Raw genomic sequence first — 21,662 nt, 5'->3', positions numbered from 1 at the left:
CCCCATCACAAAAACAATCCGCTCATTTGCCTGGAACCTGGTTCCTTCCGATTGACAGAGCGCCTTTGCCCACATACCCCGCATAAACTGACTTTTCACTTTTCCTTCCTAAAATACCCAAGCTTTGTCTCTGAACTTTACAGAGCCGTTGGAGCTCTTTAATATTTTCTAAAAGAAACATTTCAAACAAGCAACCCCACAATTTATTCACGGCCGCCGAGAATAAAGGTAACAGGCTCCCCCAGCAAGACCTTCCAAAGCTTCTGCCTGACTTTTAAGGTTGAGCGTCGTGGCTCGCTCACCTGCAGGCTGGGCCCCGCAAGGAGCCAGTCATTTGTTTGTCTCGGGAGGAAGCTATTTGATTACACAAAATTCCTTTTCGGATCAAGTTCGGAATCTCAGCCACACTGGGACAAGTGGCAAAGCCTGCCAGCTTGACGGGTGGACTTCCGGACATACTGAGCCAGGGACAAAGACAAGGAGCCACCACAGGTTAAAATCCAAAGCTAAAGGAGCTGAAAAGGAACGAGAGCATAAAAAGATGCGAGGCTCGGCCAGGCCTTTATCAATGCTCTACCTGCCATGACTGCATATAAGATGATGTATTCCTCGCACTTCCTGTAAATGAGCACTGTGCCCTAAGGGACGCTGGGGAGCGTCGGCAAATGCACACGCCAACAGGCCCAGCGGCATTCATCCGCTGCTGTGCCACCTATGCATTCTGAAGCTGGCAAGGAACCAGACATCTTTACGGCCCCCCATTTTCCTTACCTTATTACAGAGCGCATCATTTTTAAAAGCATTTAAATGAACCAGATGTTAACCCCATTCATTCCACTTTCTCCGGGAATGTGTCAATAATGATTTTTAAAATGCAAAAGAAAATGTCAAAGTATTTTGTTCCCTGGCTAAGAATACATCCGTGGAATAGGAAAGAGAAAATTCATAAAACACTCTATGGTCATTCAAGAAATAATTATAAGGTATGTCAAACCACAGAAAATCGAGCAAGCACTAAATTAGCAACCAAAAAAAAAAAAAAAGGATGTCTCGTGTCAAAATGGCTTTTTCACTCACTCATTTGAAAAACAAGTTTTGAAAATTAAGTTCCATCCACCGGCTCAGAACAGCACACATTAAGGCTTGACTGTTTGGCCATTATCCACGCGGCAGTGCTCTCTCCCTCCCTCCCTCCCTCTCTTTCTCACTCCCTCAAATGCTTTAATTGACAGGAAGCCTTGGGGCTCACCTCCCATAGAGTCTTGAAGTCGTCCTGCTCAATGCGGAGGAGTTCACTGCTCTCTCTGGTAACGATGGTCGCATGGCGGGGCGTGTTGTCCAGTATGGACTCTCCAAAGGCTGTCCCGATCCCCAGGGTGCAGATGGTAACAGCATCCTGAGAAGCATCCCCCCCAAAAAAAGGTCATTAGAAAATTAAAGATGCAATGGATGAGAGACTAATTTTTCTTCAAATTAAAGTATAATTTGTAAAAAAATAAGTACCCAATTCTTATTGTGTGGTTCAACTTATTTCAGTAAATGTATACACTGATATAAATGATATGCCATCAAGACTTATGACCCTTCTTTTACTCCTAAAGGTTCTCTGTATCCCTGATCCAGGCAAGACCCCTCCCCATCAGAGGAAATCACAGCCCTGATGATTTCCATCCTCAGAAGGAAGTTTTGCCTGCTGGGGAACTTTACAGAGAAAGAGACAGTAGGCTCTGATCTGTAGCTGGCTTCTTTTGCTCAACGTAACATCTCTGAGTTACCCCCGTTCTCACACAGGTCAGTAGATGTGTATCCTCGTGTAGGTGAGTAGGCTTTGCACCCCACTGCGTGGCCACGCTACCGTCTGCGCATCCACTCTCGTCCTGAGACCGCTAGGATGTGTCTAGTTTGTGAATACTGTGAACACTGCTGATGGCAATAATCTGATCTTTTTAGAAAATGCTGGTTGCTTTAAGAAATGAAGAACCGTTTACTGAAAGCGGACTGGGTCCTCTTGGCGGGCAGGAATGATCACAATGTTCAGGAAATTGGAGCAGGACTAATACTGTCCCTGGGGACCTGAAGGTCTGAGGAGTGAGCTCCCAGAGGCCCCTCAGGTCAGGCAGCAAAGAAACCACAGAATGAGATCTAAGTCCTTCCAATTGGAGATGCCAAGCTGGAGATGCCAAGCTCTTTGTATCACGCTGCCTCCTGCAGCCGGAACAGAGGAAGAGCAGCACCAGAGAAAGCACGGGTAGCTGTTTATAAAACATCCTGAGTCCGTGCTCAAGAACGTGCTGAGAAAATTGTAAAAACGGATTCCTCTCCAGATGCAACATTGGCAAGAACATTTATATTTGGTCCTAACTCCTTTCAAACAATGCAAAGAGCCGCTCGGAACCATCCGGAGATGGATTCTGCAGGCGTTGGAAGCTAAGGAGACACACAAGGGTTACCCTCCAGGTTAGAAGATGCCCTTTTCCTTACATGCATCTAGCACAGAGTCGTAGGCAAATATTATTCAGATCCAGCCAGTGGCTCTGCAGTCACATCTCTGAGATAAATGCACACTAGAATCCAGGCCCTTGGACCATGGTAGATTGCTTCTGCAAAAATATTACCCTCTGAAACTATGTTCAGGAAAATAAAAGTCAATAATATTTCAGAAAAAGAAAAGAAAAAGATGTGGGGCAAATTTAAGAGGAGCCGTTGATAGACTCTCCAGAAGGGCGCCTGCAAACAAAGCCATTCAAAGCGTACCCAGGACTGAAATATCAGTGGTCGGGAAGTTAGTGACTAACTTTCACATTCTAGTAGAAGCAGGAGATGTGTTGAGACAAACCACAGGCTCCCATACATTCCCTAAAACGAGGGATCCCTGGAGGCTCCCACTAGACCGCTGTATTCTTCTATCAATTCAGATTCCGGACCAGTTTTTTGCTTAATACATACTTTCCAGTGTCGAGACTTGTTTATTTGTTTATTTCATTGTTGTGTTTTTCGAGACAGGGTTTCTCTGTGTAGCCCTGGTCCTGTCTGTCCTAGAATTCTCTCTGTAGTCCAGGCTGGCCTCAGATTCAGGAGTCCCCCCCCCCCCCCGCCTTCTGAGTGCTGGGGTTAAAGGTGGGTGCCACCACATCGTGGCTAGTGTTAAGACCTTTTAAGACTTGAGAGAGACCCATCATGAGGACCACAGCAAGAGTGTCGCGAAGACGTCAGTCACACAGGAACTAACTGGTGCTTACAGATTAACTGGACATCGTTCTCACCTCCTCTCCTGATACAGGCAGTTTGTCACCAAAGCACACACAAATATGGACTGTGAAACTCAACATGACCTGTCTTCTTGGGCGAGAACGGCTCTTGTAATAAAGACACAAGATGGACTGCTTGCTTTCCCTTGGAGCTTTCAATTTACCCAGGCCTAGTCATATTCCAAAACACAGTTGTGGTGGTATTGCTACCCACACTGCTTGGAATATTCCACTGAACAATAATGTCCACTGTAACAGGTGCCCAACCACTGCCAGAGTCCAAGGATCTGCAGTCACCAGAAGTGACTGTGTGGCCAACCCTTCCTAAACCCCCTCCTTTGTGCTTGATCCAGTTAAATCTAAAGACAGGGAGTCACAAATGACAAGTGGTATAGCACTTGTCTAGGGTGCAAGAGGACTGAGGATTTGATCCAGCACATTAGTCAAACTCCATACACGTTCTCATCTTGAAATTCAGGCTAGGAAATCTCTCCACATTGTTTGCAGCTCCAGACTTCAGTTTCATCCGGTTCAAAACAATTTTTAGGTCAAACTTACTTAGAAATTGGAACGGATGTGGGAGGTATTGGCTAGGCACTGAGATAGTTGAGGCCAGGGAAACTGAAAGGCTCAGAAACCATTCGGACTTTCTAAAGGCTAACCGATGTGTTTGCGGTCCACGGCTGCCTCTCCTTGACATGGGAGTCTGGGCTCCTTACAGGCTCAGGAGGAAACTGTCAAATGAAATCACATCCAAACGTTCTCCCAAGCTTTGGGGTTAATAGGCTGTTGTGAACACGGGTTAGAAGACAAGATAAGTGTGGGTGATTGTAGAAGATCCTGTGCCCACACTCCGATCTCACTATACCCCACAGGTCAGCATTCAAAGCCTGGACCCCTGTAGATGCCTCTGCCTGTTGCCACGCATGTCTGTTTCTACATGCAACATGAGATTTCTTTAAAGCCAGCATGGAAGCTGCAGGTCTACTCCCATCGCCACGCTTATCCCTCAGGTACCGTTCAGGAGAGCATTCATGACATCTGCTTGTCTACGGATTGCTTACTGAGGTCACCTGAGAAGAAATGGTTTCGGTACCATAGAAAATGAAGCAAGCAGTCAGCACTGGTCAGAGAGCAGGGAAACACTGGATAATGCCCTGTTCCACATTAGCTTTGAGGACCTTTCGAATGAGAAGTAAAGATTCAAGAATATAAAAGACTTCATGAGATGAAGGAGGGCTTAGCCAAGGCTGCTGGAGCCCTACCAGGTTACCGCTGCATGTTCCTAGTGAGTGAAGGCTTAGGATCAGATTTCCCATTTGTTTAAAGGCTTTGAAATACTTGCATTACATATATGCACATATTCATACACACATATGTGTGTATATATGTATATATATATGGGAGGAGACCTCAGTCTAAACACAAAACCCTTCTGTGTCATATTTCCTCACGCACAGTCTGAAAACAACTCCATACAATGTCCCTGACGAGTCGGTACACACACTGAGCTGTTCTGTGTAGACATGTGTGCGCACATGTGCAAGGGGCTGTAGAGGAGCACCCGGGGGAGTCCCAGGCGGGGTCTTTTGAGAGATCATTTCTCACTGAGCTCAACACTCATCAATTGACTGGGCCGGCTGGCTAGCGAGCTCCAGGGATCCGCCTGTCTGCACCTCTCCCAGCCCCTGTCACGGCAGGGTTACAGAGGCCTGTGACCAAGTCAGCTTTGTCACGTGGGTACTGGAGACCTGAATGTGAGTCCTGGTGCCTCTGGAGTTCAGGGAATGGAGATTCCCTGAACTGTGTTTGAACTGCCTGCCATACGGGATCAGATACAGAAGCTTCCATTCCTAGCACCCCAAAGTTTCAGAACTTGAACCGTTTAGGATTTTGAGGTTAGGAGTGCTATCATCCTGCACTAGCATCCCCGTTATCACTGTTTCATAAGCTAGACAAACCCAGACTCAAAGATGTTCAACATCCTGCCCAAATCAGGCCAGTTATAGAAAGAACCGAGACCAGAAACTAGCTGATCTCTTTGCCAAGATACACACGGCCTATTCCTTCTGATCCTTGTAAAAACATACTGATATGTCATTTGACAACACAGGCAGTCTGTAGCCCACAGCCTGCCTGGTAGTCACTCTGTGGGGAGCATTCTGAGTCAGGCGTATGCGGAAGTCCAGCTCCCCACTGGGTCTGCTTCCTGTCTAGTTAGGGTTATTGATGCTGTGATGGCACACTATAACCAGAAGCCACTAGGGCAGGGTTTGTGTCACTCACAGTCCCATATAACAGGGTGGTACCTGGAGGCAGGAACTGATGCAGAGGCCACAGAGGGATGCTGCTTACTGCCTTGCTCCCTCTGGCTTGTTCAGCCTGCTTTCTTATATAACCCAGGACTATCAGCCCAGGGGTTTCCCACCATAGTGGGCTGGACCCTCCCCCATCTATGATTAATTAATAAAAAACCTTACAGGCTTGCCTACAGTCCAATCTTACAGAGGTTTTATTTTTATTTTTTTTCAATTTGGGTTCTTCCTCTCAGGTGAGTATAGCCTGTATCAAGTCAACATAAAATTGTTCACATGAACCTCAATCTGAGGGTACCAGTAACTAAATCTGCCCGGGCCTTTGCTGTACAAATCCGCAGCTGTCTCAGATGCTGGTATAAAAATCAAAAGATGTTAGCAAGCCTCTGGTGACAGGCACCAACCGCCAGGCAAAGGAAGGCCACACGGAGTCATACAAAGGTGAATCAGAAGAGGCCTGAGTCTTGGTAGGCCTAGATTACACATCCTCCTCCACAGCTTTGGACAATATGTTCCCAGAATCCTTAGTGAAATAGCCACACTCGCCTTTAATAAGATTAATAGCAGAGTACATTTTTAAACATTTATTTGGGGGGGGGACAACCGCCATGACACACAGGTGGGGGTCAGTGTGTCTACTTGGGGGAGTTGGTTCTCTCTTTCTACCACGTGGGCTTCAGGACTCGAACTCAAGTAGTCAGGCTTGGCAGCAATCCCCTTTGCCAGCTGAGCCATCTTGCCAGAATTAAATAGGAATAAACAATATAAAGGAAACTGTAATTCCTCACTCCGTCACATTGCCACACATGTATAGGTTTTCTCCACTCCTAAAAAGCAAATTATATTTTTGCTATTATTTAAACAACAGCGAATCTCTATAGTCATGTTGTATTAAGCTTCATCTAATGACAGCTTTCAACACTTAAATTCCAAGTTTCTCTGTACCCCCCCCAGTCTGGATGTCAAGTGGTTTGAATGATCCGCAAAACACTTGAGCTCTCTGGGGGAGCACGTATTCAAAGGAACCCTTCTGGCAATCCTGCCATAAATCAAAGAATCCTTTTGTACTGCATCTAATCACCCCTAATTTATCTGCTTTGTGTGTCTGCATTATGGAAAACTCACATCTTAAAGGGGCGTTCTCACTAAAGCCATTTCAAGTTTGTTTCCTGCCTGCAGTACGAAAATAGGGGTGGGGCGAGGAAAGCCAGGGTTACAGGGTCGCAAGCGGTTAAGATCGCTGTCCGAGCTAGGAAACACGGGCCTGGCAGATGTTCTGGGGGTCTCAGAGTAACTTAATCGATACATAGATCTGGGCATTGTCGGCGTGAACACATGGGGGCTTCCTTTTCTTTTTCTTTTAATTATTCTGTAATGTTGAAGAGTTATCAGGTATTAGGCCGGGTGTGGTGGCTCATGCTTCTCAACTACGCACTTGAGAGGCAGAGGCAGGTAGATCTCTGAGAGTCTGAGACCAGTCTGGTCTACTGTATAGTAGGGCCCAGACTAGCCAGGGCTATATAGTAAGACCTGGATGAGAAAACAAAAACCAAACCAAACAAACAAAGTACAACCAACATTCCCCCCCCCAAAAAAAAAGAGTTATGGGGTCTTTTAGTTATTCAGACTTTACTCATTTCCATATTACTAAGTCAAGAATTAATAATCTCATGTGTTGGGTTATCTTTAAGTGTGTAGATAGACTCAGAAGCATAGATTCTTACAAAGCAAATGTTTTTTACAGTGTTCACTTTCAACCTATAAGAGACACTTTGCCATTAAGTTCCAGAATGCTTGCATTTAGCTTGTGAGCTTGAATCAGCTCCTGGAACTTACTGAGTCCTCTAAGCACACTTTTAAGAAATAAAGTTGAATGGAACCCAGTTTCAAGTCAGTCAAGGTATCCAACTGTACATTTGTCAAAAGGATTTACTGCCAAGCAGGAAGGCAAATACTTCAAGTCCAGTGTGTTCTCTGGCAAACAGCAACAGCGAGGCAGGTTCCTTTCAGAGCATGTCCCTGGCGTTGGCTTCTCAGCCAGCTGAGGGACATCAGATGAGCAGGCTGGGGACAGCTTGCAGAGGATAAACAGGAGTGGGCATTTCTAACCAATCAGGAGGCCACACACACCGAGCGGAAAGCCGGTCTCACTAGTACTGTGCCACCCAGACAAAGGATACAGAGCAACCAAGCTATGTCAGGTGAGTTGCTAAGTCGATTAAAAAGCTCTCTTCCTAAAAAACATCTCAGCCACAGCCAGAGCACAGGCAGGAGTCGGCATGACAACCGGTCACTGACAGCTTGGCACCATTCACATCTTCTAGGTGGGCCCCCTAAAGCCTCTTCAGAAATGTGCCTGACAAATGTCTCCCCGAAATGGTGATGTCACCGAAAACAAAAACAAGGTGGAAGAACTGAGTGGATGAACCGGGGGAGGGGAGGAGAGATTGATTTGTGCGTCAAATTTGATAAACGAAAATGCCATCCACAAAGGCATCTTTGTTGTAAAGGCAAAGGCAGGGACGACTAAAGGTTCGCTATTTGACCTTAGCGAGAAGAACAATAAGAGTGCTTTTTTCTAAAACCAGAGTAAAATTTGCCAGATAATGGCGCAATGACAGATGAGGGGGTGGGGTGAAGAAAAGACCAAGGCCAAGTGCAGCCCTGATTCTCTGTTCCCAGTGAAATGGCTAAAAATTAAACTCCTGCCTTTTCAAATACGGAGCTGTTTTTCCTGCTTTTCGTGTTCTAACACTGCCCTCTTGTGACCAATATCAGCATTGCAGGCATGGCAGCCCGCAGCTCTCCATTCTAGTCACCAGAAAGCACAGGGACCCTGCTCTCTCCAAAGTTTTGTATTAAGTGCTTTATATACATCGACTCATTAAAGCAGAAACTATTGGCCTCCGTTAACAGGTTTCTAATTGCACATACTCATACCCAACCAAGTTCCACGAGGAGACCTCAGGGACCTCGGGACTTAGCTGCTGGGTGTGCTCAAATAAAGGCAATAGTGAGGTAAGTGCCACAAAGAAGCACATGCTTTCACGACCACTATTCTCTGTGTTTGAAACATGAAATTCTGTCAACAGTCTTTAGGAATTGGTATGGTTAAACATTTGTTACAGTTTGGATGCTTCTAAATTAGTTTAAAAAATAATACATGTTCTTAGGATTTAGATATACCATAGTCTCCCCATCTACAAATCTGCAGGGAAAAACAAGACCTTACACACACACACACACACACACACACCACACACACACACACACACACACACACACACACATTATGCACGCACAAGTTGGGTGCTGTTGTCTGATGTAGTGACTTTTATAAGCCTTCTTAAGGTTTATCATGATTTCTTGTTTTTTAATTGTTTTTATTAGTCTATATTTTTTCTCAGCTTCCCTCCCCACTCCCCTTCTACCCTCTCCTATGATCCCCACACTCCCAATTTACTCAGGAGATCTTGCCTTTTTCTACTTCCCATGGGGATTAGATCCATGTATGTCTTTCTTAGAATCCTCTTTGCTGTCTAGGTTCTCTGGGACTGTGAATTGTAGCCTGGTTTTCCTTTGCTTTATGCCTAAAAGCCACTTATGAGTGAGTACATATGATACTTGTCTTTCTGGGTCTAGGTGACCTCACTCAATATGTTTTCTAGATACATCCATTTGCCCACAAATTTCAAGATGCCATTATTTTTTACTGTGCAGTACTCCATTGTGTAAATGTACCATGGCTTCTTCATTCTTTCTTTGGTCGAGAGGCATTAGGATTGTTTCTGGCTATGACAAATAATGCTGCTATGAACATAATTGAGCACATGTCCTTGTGGTACAATTGAACATCCTTTGGGTATATACCCAAAAGTGGTATTGCTGGGTCTTGAGGTAGGTTGTTTCCTAATTTTCTGAGACATAGCCATACTGATTTCCAAAATAGCTGTACCAGTTTTCACTCCTACAAGCAATGGAGTAGTGTTCCCTTTATCCCACATCCTCTCCAGCATAAGCTGTCATCGGTGCTTTTGATCTTGGCCATTCTTACAGGTGTAAGATGAAATCTCAGAGTTGTTTTGATTTGCACCTCTACCTAAACCGAGAACTCTCGACAGATTTTTTTTTGTTTATAACACATTATACTGTTCGCTTCTAGCCCTGATCCATTAACATATTAATGAAAAACGCATTCCTATAGTTCACCCGAGTGGGACTTCCCAGCCCAAGTAAGCAGACCTGAAAGTACCTGAGGTTCTGGGGCTTGATTTTGGTGATTGGCTCTGATGTCCCTGGAGGGAACACAGGTATCCCTGAGGAACTGGAAAGGCTAGTCCTCAACAAGATCCCCATGGCCAAGTAGAACTCTTCATGAATATGTGAGCCATGTTGGGACTCCATTGGCCAAGGATGCTGCCTGTAGAAATGCCCCCTTGTTTGCTGGTCATAGTTTTTTTGTTGTTGTTGTTGTTGTTTTGTTTTGTTTTGTTTTTTTTTTCGAGACAGGGTTTCTCTGTGGTTTTGGAGCCTGTCCTGGAACTAGCTCTTGTAGACCAGGCTGGTCTCGAACTCACAGAGATCCGCCTGCCTCTGCCTCCCGAGTGCTGGGATTAAAGGTGTGCGCCACCACCGCCCGGCCTGGTCATAGTTTTATAAGACAGAGTAATGGCCAAAGTCGAAAGGCTGCCTGAGAAGCTAGGGGACACGCCTTTAACACTATGCATTTCAGTGGGCCTGGGTTTTGTTTGAAGGCGAGAGGGTTAAACATGGTGTATGCAAAGATAGAAGTGAGGGTTTGCAGGTCTCTGGAAGTTCCTCAGCACAGGAAGAACAGAAGCCACTCTGCATTTCCCAGAATTCGTAAGGCAAACATGGTTTCAAGGTAGCCATGCAGAAATAAGAGCAAGAGCTTCAGCTCCTCGGGGAAGGTCTCTGCATGGCGGATCATGTCCCTTTTATCCCATCCAGGGGCTTTCTCCCTCCATCCAGGCTGCTCTGGAAGCCTTGATCTGGTGGAACTCCGCTGCCCAGAAAGCAAGGCTGAAGAAGGAGGGTGTGTCTCTGGGGTCCAGCAGGGAAAGGAAGAATGTAATCGATTGAGAAGTGAGCTGTGCGGCTCGCAACAGGATTTGGGGTCCTTCAGAGACAGAGTGAGGTTGTGGGCAGCAGTTCCAACCTTTCCCTCCCTACCTGCACCCCCCACCCTCATCCAGGTGGCTGTTGAGCTGATCAGTGGGACCGAGCCTGTGCTGGGAGGTAAGCCATCCCGTGGCCTGAAGCCCAGTGGCCTGTCTTCATCCTCCCCACGAGCAAAGGGCCTGGAGCTCATAGACCCACCCATCCCCTGAATAATTTTCAGTTTTCTACAATGTGGGATCAGTGGGTTTCTTACGGTGATCTCAGGTATCTGCGATTCACTGAGCAACCATGTACGCACACTGCCCCTAGATCTCCTGGAGACTGCTGAGGAACTTTTGGACACCTCGAAAGGCCGTGCATGGTGACTAACGTTGACAATGGCAAAGAAAGGACACGGGGATTACAGGAATCCTGGTGGCCTCTGGCTCTTCAGCTTCCCACTCTGTCATCCTAAGGAGACCATGCTTTCTCTACGGACAGGCGTGGCACAGCACACAGGGGACAGGCCCTGTGAACACTGAGGGTTCCCACCACTTGTGTGGGGGACGACGCCAATGAAAAGCGAGTACAACCTATACCCTAGGGCCCAAGAGCTCAGTACAATCCATCTACACCATACGGTGACGAAGACGCTGCTGGTTCTTAAGTTAATGAGCACAGCTGGGGGCGATGCAAAGGAGAAATAGGATGCTCAGGAAGGTGAGAGGAGCTTATGAGGCAAATAGAATATTTATATATGCATCCTTTAACTCCCCCATCACTACATAAAATAGGGTAACTTTCATTTTAAAAAGGTATCAAATCAATAATACCCAATACATGTATAGCATAAGTAATACTTTGTCAGAACTTGGGCCCATCCCTTCGGGACATCACCGCCCACTTCTTCACCCAAGTCAAGGTCCTTCCTTTCCCCAGCTGCCCATCAACATCCTTTCTAGTGATTTCGCCTCTGTCCTATAGCCTGCTGTCTGTCCCTCAGTTTTCTCCCCTTGTCTACCTCACTCCAACCTGGGTGTCCTGTGGAACGCTGGGCCACGCTGGTTTAACTGCACGTTACTAGATCTACGAGGTGTTCAAGGAAGAGAAGGTGGGTGTGGAGGTGAGGGACCAGGGCTCTGAGATGGCATCACATGCAATGGAGTGGCTGGAGGAGCCAAGGGGAAGCTGCCGCTTCCAACAACGGTGATCTTCCCTCTTCCCATCCTTTGAACATTCCTTATGTGATGTGGGATTGCCCTCTGTCTGCTGTGAGTATGTTTTATTGCCATTGGTTAATAAAGAAGCTGCTTTTGGCCAATGGCTTAACAGAGTAAAGGCAGTAGAAAATCTGAACAGAGATGGAGAGAGAGAGTAGGCAGAGTCAAGGAGGTGCCATGTAGGGGCCGAAGGAAACAGACAGACCCTGGAAATTTACCTGGTAAGCTACAGCCTTGTGGTGATACACAGATTAGTCGAAATGGGTTGATTTAAGATGTAAGAATTAGTTAATAAAAAGCCTAAGCTAATAGCCAAGCAGTGTTGCAATTAATATAGTTTATATGTGATTATTTTGGGTCTGGGTAGCCGGGAAAGGAACAAGCGGCCTCCAACTACAATTATGATACAGGACTATAAGTCCCAGCATCACAGGGAACTGACTGCCACACCTAATGGACATCAGCTCATCAGTGGGATCAAATGAATCCCACCAGAACTCTCAAGAAAACAAGAGGTGTGTGCAGGGAGTGGCCCTTGAGATGGGCAGAGGATGCTCAGGGCACAGCTGCCTGTAGGTGGCGCTCCTGAACCAGAAGTCAGTCTTGCTCTTTGCTTACCATTCTGGTCCAGAAAGCGGCTAATGCACCCACACACAGGGGCTGGAACTCGGGGTGCATTGGGGAACTTGTCTTTGTGACCTTTCTGACTTAGTGAAAAGACAGACAAACAGCAGAGAGAGGGTCTTAGAGAAAGAAAATGGAGACGCAGGCTTGCAGAGAAAGGCTGCCCTCCGCTCTCGCGTAACTTGAGCCTGAACAGAGTTCTGCTCCATCCTCTCTTGTTTTCCTTCAGTCCCTGTAACCGGTTCTCCTTCTCTTTCACCACGTCGCACCCCTCACCCTCCACCTACTGTGTGGGCAGCGGGAAGAATAGAAACTTTGGACGACGTCAGACCTGAATCCAAAGTTGATCCGCAGCTCTGCGGCCCCAGGAGAGTTGGAACCACTGTCACGGACCCCTGTGACCAAGTCTATGGTACACCAGCATCTAAATGCTGAAGATGAGGCCGGTCATGTACACAGGTGTAAGGGATAGAGTGCTATAATAGATTTTCTAGGCAAACCTAGTGGTAATTTCCTCGGGTAAGCACTAGATGCTGTGAAGTCTTTTTGGATGTGATTAATATTACTGTAAGTAATATTTAAATTTATTCCTTTTTATGTGTTAGTTGAGGGGGACACAGCATACCACAGGACACATGGGGAGGTCAGAGGACCGCTCTGTGGAATTCAATCCTTCCTTCCCCCTTTTGCAGAGGTCCCAGAGAACACACTGGGTACTCCAGGCTTGTACAATGAGCATTTTTACCAGCTTAGTCAACTTCCTACCCATAAATAAACTTCAGAGAAAGTAAATTACCTTCCTCAACGTAGGTGGGCCTTACCCCAACCAGCTGACAATCTTTAGAACAAATCTGTTCCACTTGGGGTTCCCCATAGAAGAAAGAAGGGTCCAGCCTCCATGCTGAAGAAGGCAGCCCCAGCTCTTATCTCTGCCCCTCTACCTTCATGCCCCCCACCTTCCCCACCCCTAGCAGCTGCCCTAGGCATTGGGGTTCGCCAAGCCCCACGATCCTGGGAGCCAACTCGTTAAAATCAATCCCTCTCTCTGCCTCGCTGTCTCTGTCCTCCCTCTTTCTGACTCTCGCTCTGACTATTGCCTACCAGGGGTGACGATGCAAACAATTCAGCTGTTTCCAGATCCAATGGGAAACTGAGGCAGCTGATAAAAGTCAAAGCCCTCTCTGAAATCCAAGGAATCCCTGTCCTGAGAGAGAATAGGAGACAAGCCAACACAGCTGGGGGCTGGGGGCTGCAGGCCGCGTCTGGTGGATTCTCTGCACTGCCACACTGGGGAAATGCCTGTGGGGCAAGGGTGACGTGGGCACCAGAGGGAGAGAAACCATGCACTGCAGTGGGCCTGGCACAGGAAACCAACTGGGTTCCAGCCCCATGCCACCATCAGATGGATGCCTCTGCAGATCTGAGAGGGTGACTGTGGGCTGGAGAGATGGCTCTGTGGTTAAGAGCACTTGTTGCTCTTTCAGAGGACCTGGGTTCATTTCCCAGCACCCACACGGTGGCTCACAACCCTGGATAACTCTAGTTCCAGGGGATCTGATGCCCTCTTTTGACTTCTTCCAGTATCAGGCATGCATGGGGTACACAGGCTTACATGCAGACAACACACACACAATAAATAAATAAATAAATAAATAAATAAATAAATAAATAAATCTTATTTAAGGAAAAAAGAGAGAATGATTGCCCACAAGTCCCTACAAAATGTAAATCTCAAATTTAGAATAACAAAGATTTTCCCATTTGAAGTGTGCTGCCAAAAAGGGCTCAGAAACTGTCTTAACTTATACATTTAGTGTGTGTGTGTCTGTGTGTGTATGTGTGTGTGTAGGTCAGAGGTTTCAGTGTTGGGTGTCTTACTCCATTGGACTCCACCTTATTCATCTAACCAGGGTCTCTCATTGAATCTGGAACCCATCAAGTCACTGACCAATATGCTCTAGTGATTGGCTTGTCTCTGCCTCCCTCTGGGAATTATAGATATATATGGCTGTACCAGGCTTTAAAGTGGATGCTGGGCCTCCAAACCGGGTCCTTGTGTCTATAGAGCAGACATTTTCCTGACGAGCCATCACCCTAACCTAGCTGAGAGAGGTCGTGAAGGGCGTCTGCGTCAGCCACTCTCCCCTGCATCTCGAGCTCCTAGGAGGCCCATGAGGGTCAGTGATACACAGAAAAAGTCACAGCACAAGGGAGGCAGGGAACACTCTTCCTTCTGGTGCTCACCTCACCTTCTACAGCAAGGATGCACCTGTCTATCCCCCTGCAGTAGAACTGTCTGCACTTCTCAGGAGACAGCCAGCCGGTGCACTGAATGTTCCAGCTCCCGACACCAAGCTCACATCACACAAGCCTTTCAATGTCTGTGACATGGCTAAAGAACGGAATTCAACAAGGACTTAACGTGGAGAAGTAGATTTGAAAAGGTGTCTGAGAAAATAGCATGGTAGATGAGGTCATGAACTTGAGAAGGAGTGGGGGAGGGACACAAGGAGCTGGAATGGGAAGGGGGACAGGAAATGGTGTAAATACAGCACTCACGTATGAAATTCTCAAAAAATAAACATCAAGAAAACTGAAAACAACATAATAAAGCATCTATCAGTTTTTCTTAATGACAGGGGAGATTACCTGGTGGCTGCTAGTCTCAGAAACTTTAACATCCAAAGACCCGGCTAGGACAGCGTACCAGTTGGTTCCAATATCACCTTGGCGAAATACTGGAAAAGAAACAATGATGTAAACATACCGTGTACAGATTTGCTTGTTTGTTTGTTTAACCAGATAAATCTTCACTGGGTATTACAAGCATGGCTTATTCTCAACCTTCCCTCTCTGCTCCCACAAGGACACAACACGGCTTTCCTCCATGTCACCCATCCACAAAGCTCATCCTATAGATCCAACATCCTCGGAAGCAGATGCCCTATCTACAGAACACTCCCACACGGGGAGCTGCAATAACTAACTGATCATCCTGACTGCAGGAAGATCCATTGGCCCCACATAGTGACGCAAGCCTTTAACCCCGGCACTTGGGAGCAGAGGTAGGTGGATCTCTGTGAGTTGGAGGCCAGCCAGGTCTACCGAGTGAGTTCCAGGACCAGGGCTACGCAAAGCATTGACTGTAAAGATTCACTAACATTCTGTGAGACTTACTTTAAATACACTTCACGGCAGTGTGACGCTTGGAAGCTGTGAGTCTAAATGGGGACGAGGCTATTTGACTCGCCACACTAAGCCATTCAACTTCACGGCTCTGTATTAAAGGCAAAAGCACTATGACGGCACACCCACAGTCCCAGCACTCAGGAGGCTGAGACAAAAGAGGACCATGGGTTTGTGGTCTGCCCAAGGGATATCACAAGACCCTGCCAGTAAGTAAACAAGTTAATAAATAAATGAATGCATGTAATGTGTTTTGTAGACTAATGGGCTTCCTTTTAAACTGACCAATGGACAGCTGACTTTATTTATAACACTGTAAGGACAGGGTCGTTGCTTTTCTGTTTATTTTCTGACTTCACTGCATTTAGGCATTTGACTATGATCCTCACCCTGAAGTTTCTGAACCTGAACTGTCTCTGAGTTTGCAGTCTTAGAGAAAGACCTTTTAGATATTAGCTCACATAACCTTGAAAATCATTGGAAGGGCTGGAAAGATGGCTCAGCAGCTAAGAGCACTTACTGTTCTTCCAGAGAGTTCAGTTCTGAGCACCCTTGTCAGACAACCACATGAAACTCCAGTTCCAGGGGAGGCAACATCTTCCCCTGACCTCAGAAGGCTCTGGCACACATGTAGCACACACACACACACACACACACACACACACACACACACACACACACACAGGGTCTTCTTCAGCCAAGCCAGATTCTATGCAAGTTCACACCCTCATCTACAGGAGGCCTGGTCCAAGAGCTCCTGCCCTCGTCCCACTGGCATGGTGAAGATTGTTCTGGTCAATCCTGGACATCTCATCAGCTTTGCCAGGGATTGGTCTGGACTTTAGCCACGCGGTACAACTCTGGCCAGTGACACCGCACAGGAAGTCTGCTGGGGGACTCGGGAGACACAGTCCTTCAGCGAGGATTTGGGCTGTGGACCCAGAAGACCTCCTCTTGCTGCAGCTGCCTGAGGCACATGCCAACAACCCGTGAGGTAAAGGGGGAGACTCGGGGGGACCAGAAGCCCTTCTCTACCAGCTACGAATCATCTCACCTCAGGGCGTTCATAGATGAGAAACATTTTTTTTTCTTCTGGAATGAGTCATTGGTTACTCAACGCAGTTGGATGGAAGTGTTCTGTTAGTGAAGCATAAAACACACCTAGAAATGGGGAGATGCTGCTTTCTCAACGCAAAGAAAAACACCCTAAAAAAGTACTGTTCACCCTGTGGTTTCATCCTCTCTGCCCCTGATTCACACAGGATGGATAACATTTATTACTGAGGTCTGTTCAAAACATAGCTAACAGCATTAGATAAGAAAGCTTTGTCTGCAGCCCAGCCACATCCTTCCTGGATTAAAGAAGACCGGTATTTGAATCTCTAAGGACACAGTTCAATGAATGTGTCTGTCTATCTTTCCTAAGGACACAGTTAATGAATGTGTCTGTCTGTCCTCCCATCTGGAGAGTGAGCTGCTGCCCCAGGGGTAGGGATAACAATGCCCCCCACTGTGAACATAAAAGCGAGAAGCAGAGTAAACACAGAGGAGAGATGTCAGCTCACTTGGAAGCTCGGACATCTGTCAGAGGACTCTGTGGGTGCTGTCTGTCCCCACGCGGCAGACACGAATGAGCACAGCCACACAAGCACATGCCATAGGAGTTCCGGGGCTTACGTGTTATTCCTTTCTCCAGGTTCTCATAATAACCGCATAAACAAATCTGATGGAGAAGGTTTGGGTGGAATTTCTCAAAAGCTTTAACTTCTTTCAGGCGCGTGAAAATTATGTCCACATCTTCACTGGATCGCTCCAACGGCCTGCAGGGTAGGGGGAGGAGAGACAGAACCTGTTAGGTCTTAGTGAGAAGTAGGCCACAAGGTGTAACTCTAATTACAATTGCTTGTTTATCCATGATGAGACAGGGTCTCTAGTAGCCTGATCTGCTGTAGAAGCTAACTCGATTCATGAAATAACCAGGCTAGCTTAAAGGATAAACAATTATATTTTTATTTATCATAAGGGGAAACTCACACCACAGGAACGGAAAGTCCAGGCTCTGCTCGGTTGCAGTGGAACCCCACAGAGAGAGGGCAGCTGGTCCATGAACACATTTTTTTCTCTGGGTCCCAGAAGCCACCTCTCATCCTTGGATCCACCTCTTAAAGATAATTGGCTAACAAGATTTCCCATCAGTCTGCCTGAACTTAGAATGTAGGCAAGGATGACTTTGAACTGCTTATCTCCTCCCTCTACCTCCCAAGTGCTGGGTTACAGCCCTGTGCCATGAAGTTAGGCAGCTATCCCAAGTGTTCGCTCCAAATATTTAGTCCCCTATTCTCACCATAGGCATTTCTCTCTCTGTCCATCTTAAGCCCTTTCTGTTGCAAACAGCTAGGGCTGGTCCGCTCAGGGTCAAGAAAACCAGACTGAAAGAAAACATGCGCAGTCCTGGCTAGCCCAGCTGATTCCCACAGAGAAGGAATGGACGAGACTTCCTGTGGGAAAATGGAGACCTGGGATGTACAGTGCCCAGAGGCTCAGACAACCACGTACTGGAAGAGTCGGGGATCCACAGACATCACTAGTACTGCAAAACTTCAAGGTGACCCTGCTTTAAGAGGCCATAAGGTTTGTGCCCTCATGAAAGGATCATGCTGCTGCCATGGGAACGAGTTCCTAGTAAAACGATGATTGTGGTACTTTTGCCTCTTCTCCAGTCCTTTTCTCTTTGACTTCTGCATAGCTGATGCTGTTCGCCTTCTTTCTGCCCACCATGGGTGTATGCAGCAAGAAGGTCCAGCAAGTACGATTTCCTCCCATCTTCTAATGGATCACCCAGAGTGCAGAACTGTGACAGATACTTTTTTCTCCATAAATTACTTAGTCTGTGGTATTCTGTTATAGCAGAGAGCATCTCAGGGTCCCTTTCCATCTACCACCCATGGAGGACTTCCAGACTCCCTGTTAGAAACAAAACCCTCGAGGCTCAGGACTTTGAAATGAGCTAGAACTATGTGAGTGAACACAATGCTGCCCAGAGAGAGTGTGTGAGCTGGAGGGAAGCATTTTACTGCTGCACGCCTGACAGCAGGGCATCCCCAGAGGGCATCGAGTGCGGTGGGTACATGTCACACCGTTGGCACCCGCAGGAAGTCAGGCCACTGCCACAGGAGGCCTGGGATGGGCCCAAAGCAAGGCCAAAATGGAAAACGACCCCTAGAGGAATCACAAGGCAGGAGAGTTGGAAACCACACCCATGTGCTGGATTCTGTCTTCATGGGAAAAACAAGAAGAGGTGAGGGTCCCTCTGCTCTCACCAAGGAGAGAAGACACCCGTGTTTATTCCCCCTGAACACGGCTTTTATTAGGAAAGCAGGCCAGAGCAGCAGAAGGTCGCTGGCCAAATGCTCCAAAGGAGAGACTGAACACTCAAGGGCAGCCGGAGAAAAACATACTTCCCTGACGTTCAGAGTGAGCCAAAAGATCGACAAGGTTCAAATCCAGACTCTAAGTCACAAAAGACATCAGTGGCTTTGTGATGTCGCCCATTGCTAAACATTTAAGTTCCCCAAACAGTGAAAAATGACGATTTTTTAGTTAAAATATTTAGAAAGTACATTTCTTTATTTTGCATCCACGTCTGTGCCGCCTGTGTATTTGTGTGTGCATATGTTTATGCAATGCTGGAGCCTGGGCCCAGAGCCTCCTGCATGCTAGTCACTCTGCCAAGTATGCTAGCCCATTGTTGTCATCTGCAAATATCTCCTGACAATTAGTGTATATATTTCAGAACATTAGACAGAAGGTCAGCTAAATACACTCGAATTAAAATGACTTTGTGGCTCAGTTTGACTTTTCATTTCAACAGGAAGTGAATATTAAAAAAAAGATATTTCTCTCCTTTAATGAGCAAAGCTAAACTAACTCATGTGATCACTCCATAGATCACACAAGGCTACAGAAGCTATTACTACTACTACCAGTACCAATGTCAACATGGCCATTAGTCACTAAGACCTTTAAAAGGAGCATCTAATGACGGGCTGAGGAAATGATCTGTGGATGAGGTGAGATCCAGACCCAGTGAGAGACCCTGCCTCAAAAATCAGGGTGGAGAATTATAGAGGAAGATAGTAGATGTTGACTTCCAGCCCCCATATAGTCACGCATGCATGCGCGTGCGCACACACACACACACACAGAGAGAGAGAGAGAGAGAGAGAGAGAGAGAGAGTATTTAATGAAAGCAATGAATACAGAGCTTGAGATATTTTTTTAGACATGTGTGTATTCTTTTCTTTTATAACCATAAGATCTTAAACAATACGTACTTAGCAGTCTCAGTCTTTCTAACACTTAGCTTTTCAAAGGGTTTTGACACCTATAAAAATTTTTGATCCTTGTGGCCAATTAGATAAAGCTCATAAAATGAATTCCATTTTTCTCTCAAAAACATTTAGACATGTAAGTCAGGCAACTCCAAGGATGCTGAAATCGTGTGTATTTATAGTGCCAGGGATGACGTAGAGGTGTCAAAGGTCTTTGAAACTCAAGCTGTTTGCCACTTATTAGGTTATCATCTTAATTATCCAATTATTAACCACTCACAACACTGTTTACTTCTTCCTAATTGCAAGTTTTTCCAACAATGTCAGTGAAATTCAGAAAGAAGGAGCTGATGATGGTTCATTCAATCTGCATATATTTACGAAGGAAGTAGTAAAGCCATCTGATAACATAGATTATGTCTGTGTGCCCAGTGTGGGGGGGGGGGCATCTGTGCACAAACATCAATTCCTAATACAAGGACAAGAAAGAAATTCAGAAAAGAGATGTCACTGTGGGTAGAATTCTACCAAGACCTCATGAGTACATTGTTGTGAAAAGCCCTAAAATCGCCCCCTTCTCATTTCTCCTTTTGTAACTACAGCATCACCGGCTAGCAACTGAGTCGGTAAGTTTGTGGATATCACTTCACATTTTCCCAAGAGAGCCCTGCTCTCCTGGCTCCTCCCCTGTTCCTTTCTTATTTATTCACTACACGTGTGCTTGCATGCATACCTATGTATGTACACGTACACAAGTTGACACACAGATACAGAGATGGAGACACGGACACACACCTGTCAAATGAACACACATCAACTCAGTTGTCACAATTTTCCTTTGTCTGTGAGCCTTGATTCAGCTACTGAATTTGCAGCTACCCTTAACTAAGGCATGAAGGGTTTCTCAGTCTTTTCAAGAGCTGTCCACCTGCCTCCGGGAAGCAGAGCCCAGAGAGTGGGCAGAGTCCCACTTGGTAGCCAGACCACTTGCGTTTTACATCACTATAAACAAAGAGAAAAGAGCCCTTCTAGATCCAAATTTAAGAAACATTAGTTATTAATCCTTCCTGTCAACCGTTGTAACGCCTCTGTTTACAATTAGAATTCACATCTCACTATCTCTCCTACTTTGTAAGACTTTAGGCGAATCTTTTCCTCTCACCCACCTTGCAAAACCTACATGCAAATATTTTAACACTCTCCCTCCCTACAGTACACCCCTGGTAAAACCTTCTTCTACACAAAGGCCCTGCTGCATACTTGGATCTTAAATGACTCAGGAAGCCCACTCCTTCGCACGTTCCTTCATTTCTTCTGTGCCAATTCTTTTCTAACTAGCCAATCGTGAAAGACTGTGAAGTCGATCCCAGCCACAGTCACCGCTTACATTAGACTTAAAAGCCCAGCTGACTTCCTGTCCCTGCACGCTTGCTCCCCTGCTTTGGTGAGTAGCTGATTAGAAGGGAAGTTCTTCCTTGTTGAACCGCTTTCATTGGAGTGGTGGTCTCTCCATGACCCTGTGCTTATTTCTAACAAAATGAGAACAGAGGTTGTGATAGGAGCTCATGAAGACCACCACTTTGGCCTTGAACGAAGGTAAGGATGCCCACATACCTT

At 46.4% G+C, this 21,662-nt stretch overlaps 1 protein-coding gene across 2 annotated transcripts in view; it reads right to left on the bottom strand.

Moving 5' to 3' along the window:
- Positions 1–21,662, bottom strand: part of Rapgef4 (Rap guanine nucleotide exchange factor 4) — a 258,897-nt gene that overhangs the window by 205,143 nt on the left and 32,092 nt on the right. For both annotated transcript variants that reach the window (XM_041631492.1, XM_041631493.1), the window contains exons 2-4: positions 17,392–17,534; positions 15,178–15,266; positions 1,250–1,396 (exon numbers count right to left, since the gene is read on the bottom strand). In XM_041631492.1, the coding sequence (XP_041487426.1) occupies positions 1,250–1,396; positions 15,178–15,266; positions 17,392–17,534 (379 nt within the window). The remainder of the gene's footprint in view (positions 1–1,249; positions 1,397–15,177; positions 15,267–17,391; positions 17,535–21,662) is intronic.

This window comes from Microtus oregoni, unplaced genomic scaffold, assembly GCF_018167655.1.
Source record: "Microtus oregoni isolate MIOR12 unplaced genomic scaffold, Mior012 000037F_ref0000500, whole genome shotgun sequence".
Lineage (NCBI taxonomy): Eukaryota > Metazoa > Chordata > Mammalia > Rodentia > Cricetidae > Microtus > Microtus oregoni.
Note: the sequence above shows the minus strand (reverse complement) of the source record. Positions and strands in the feature narration are given on the sequence as shown.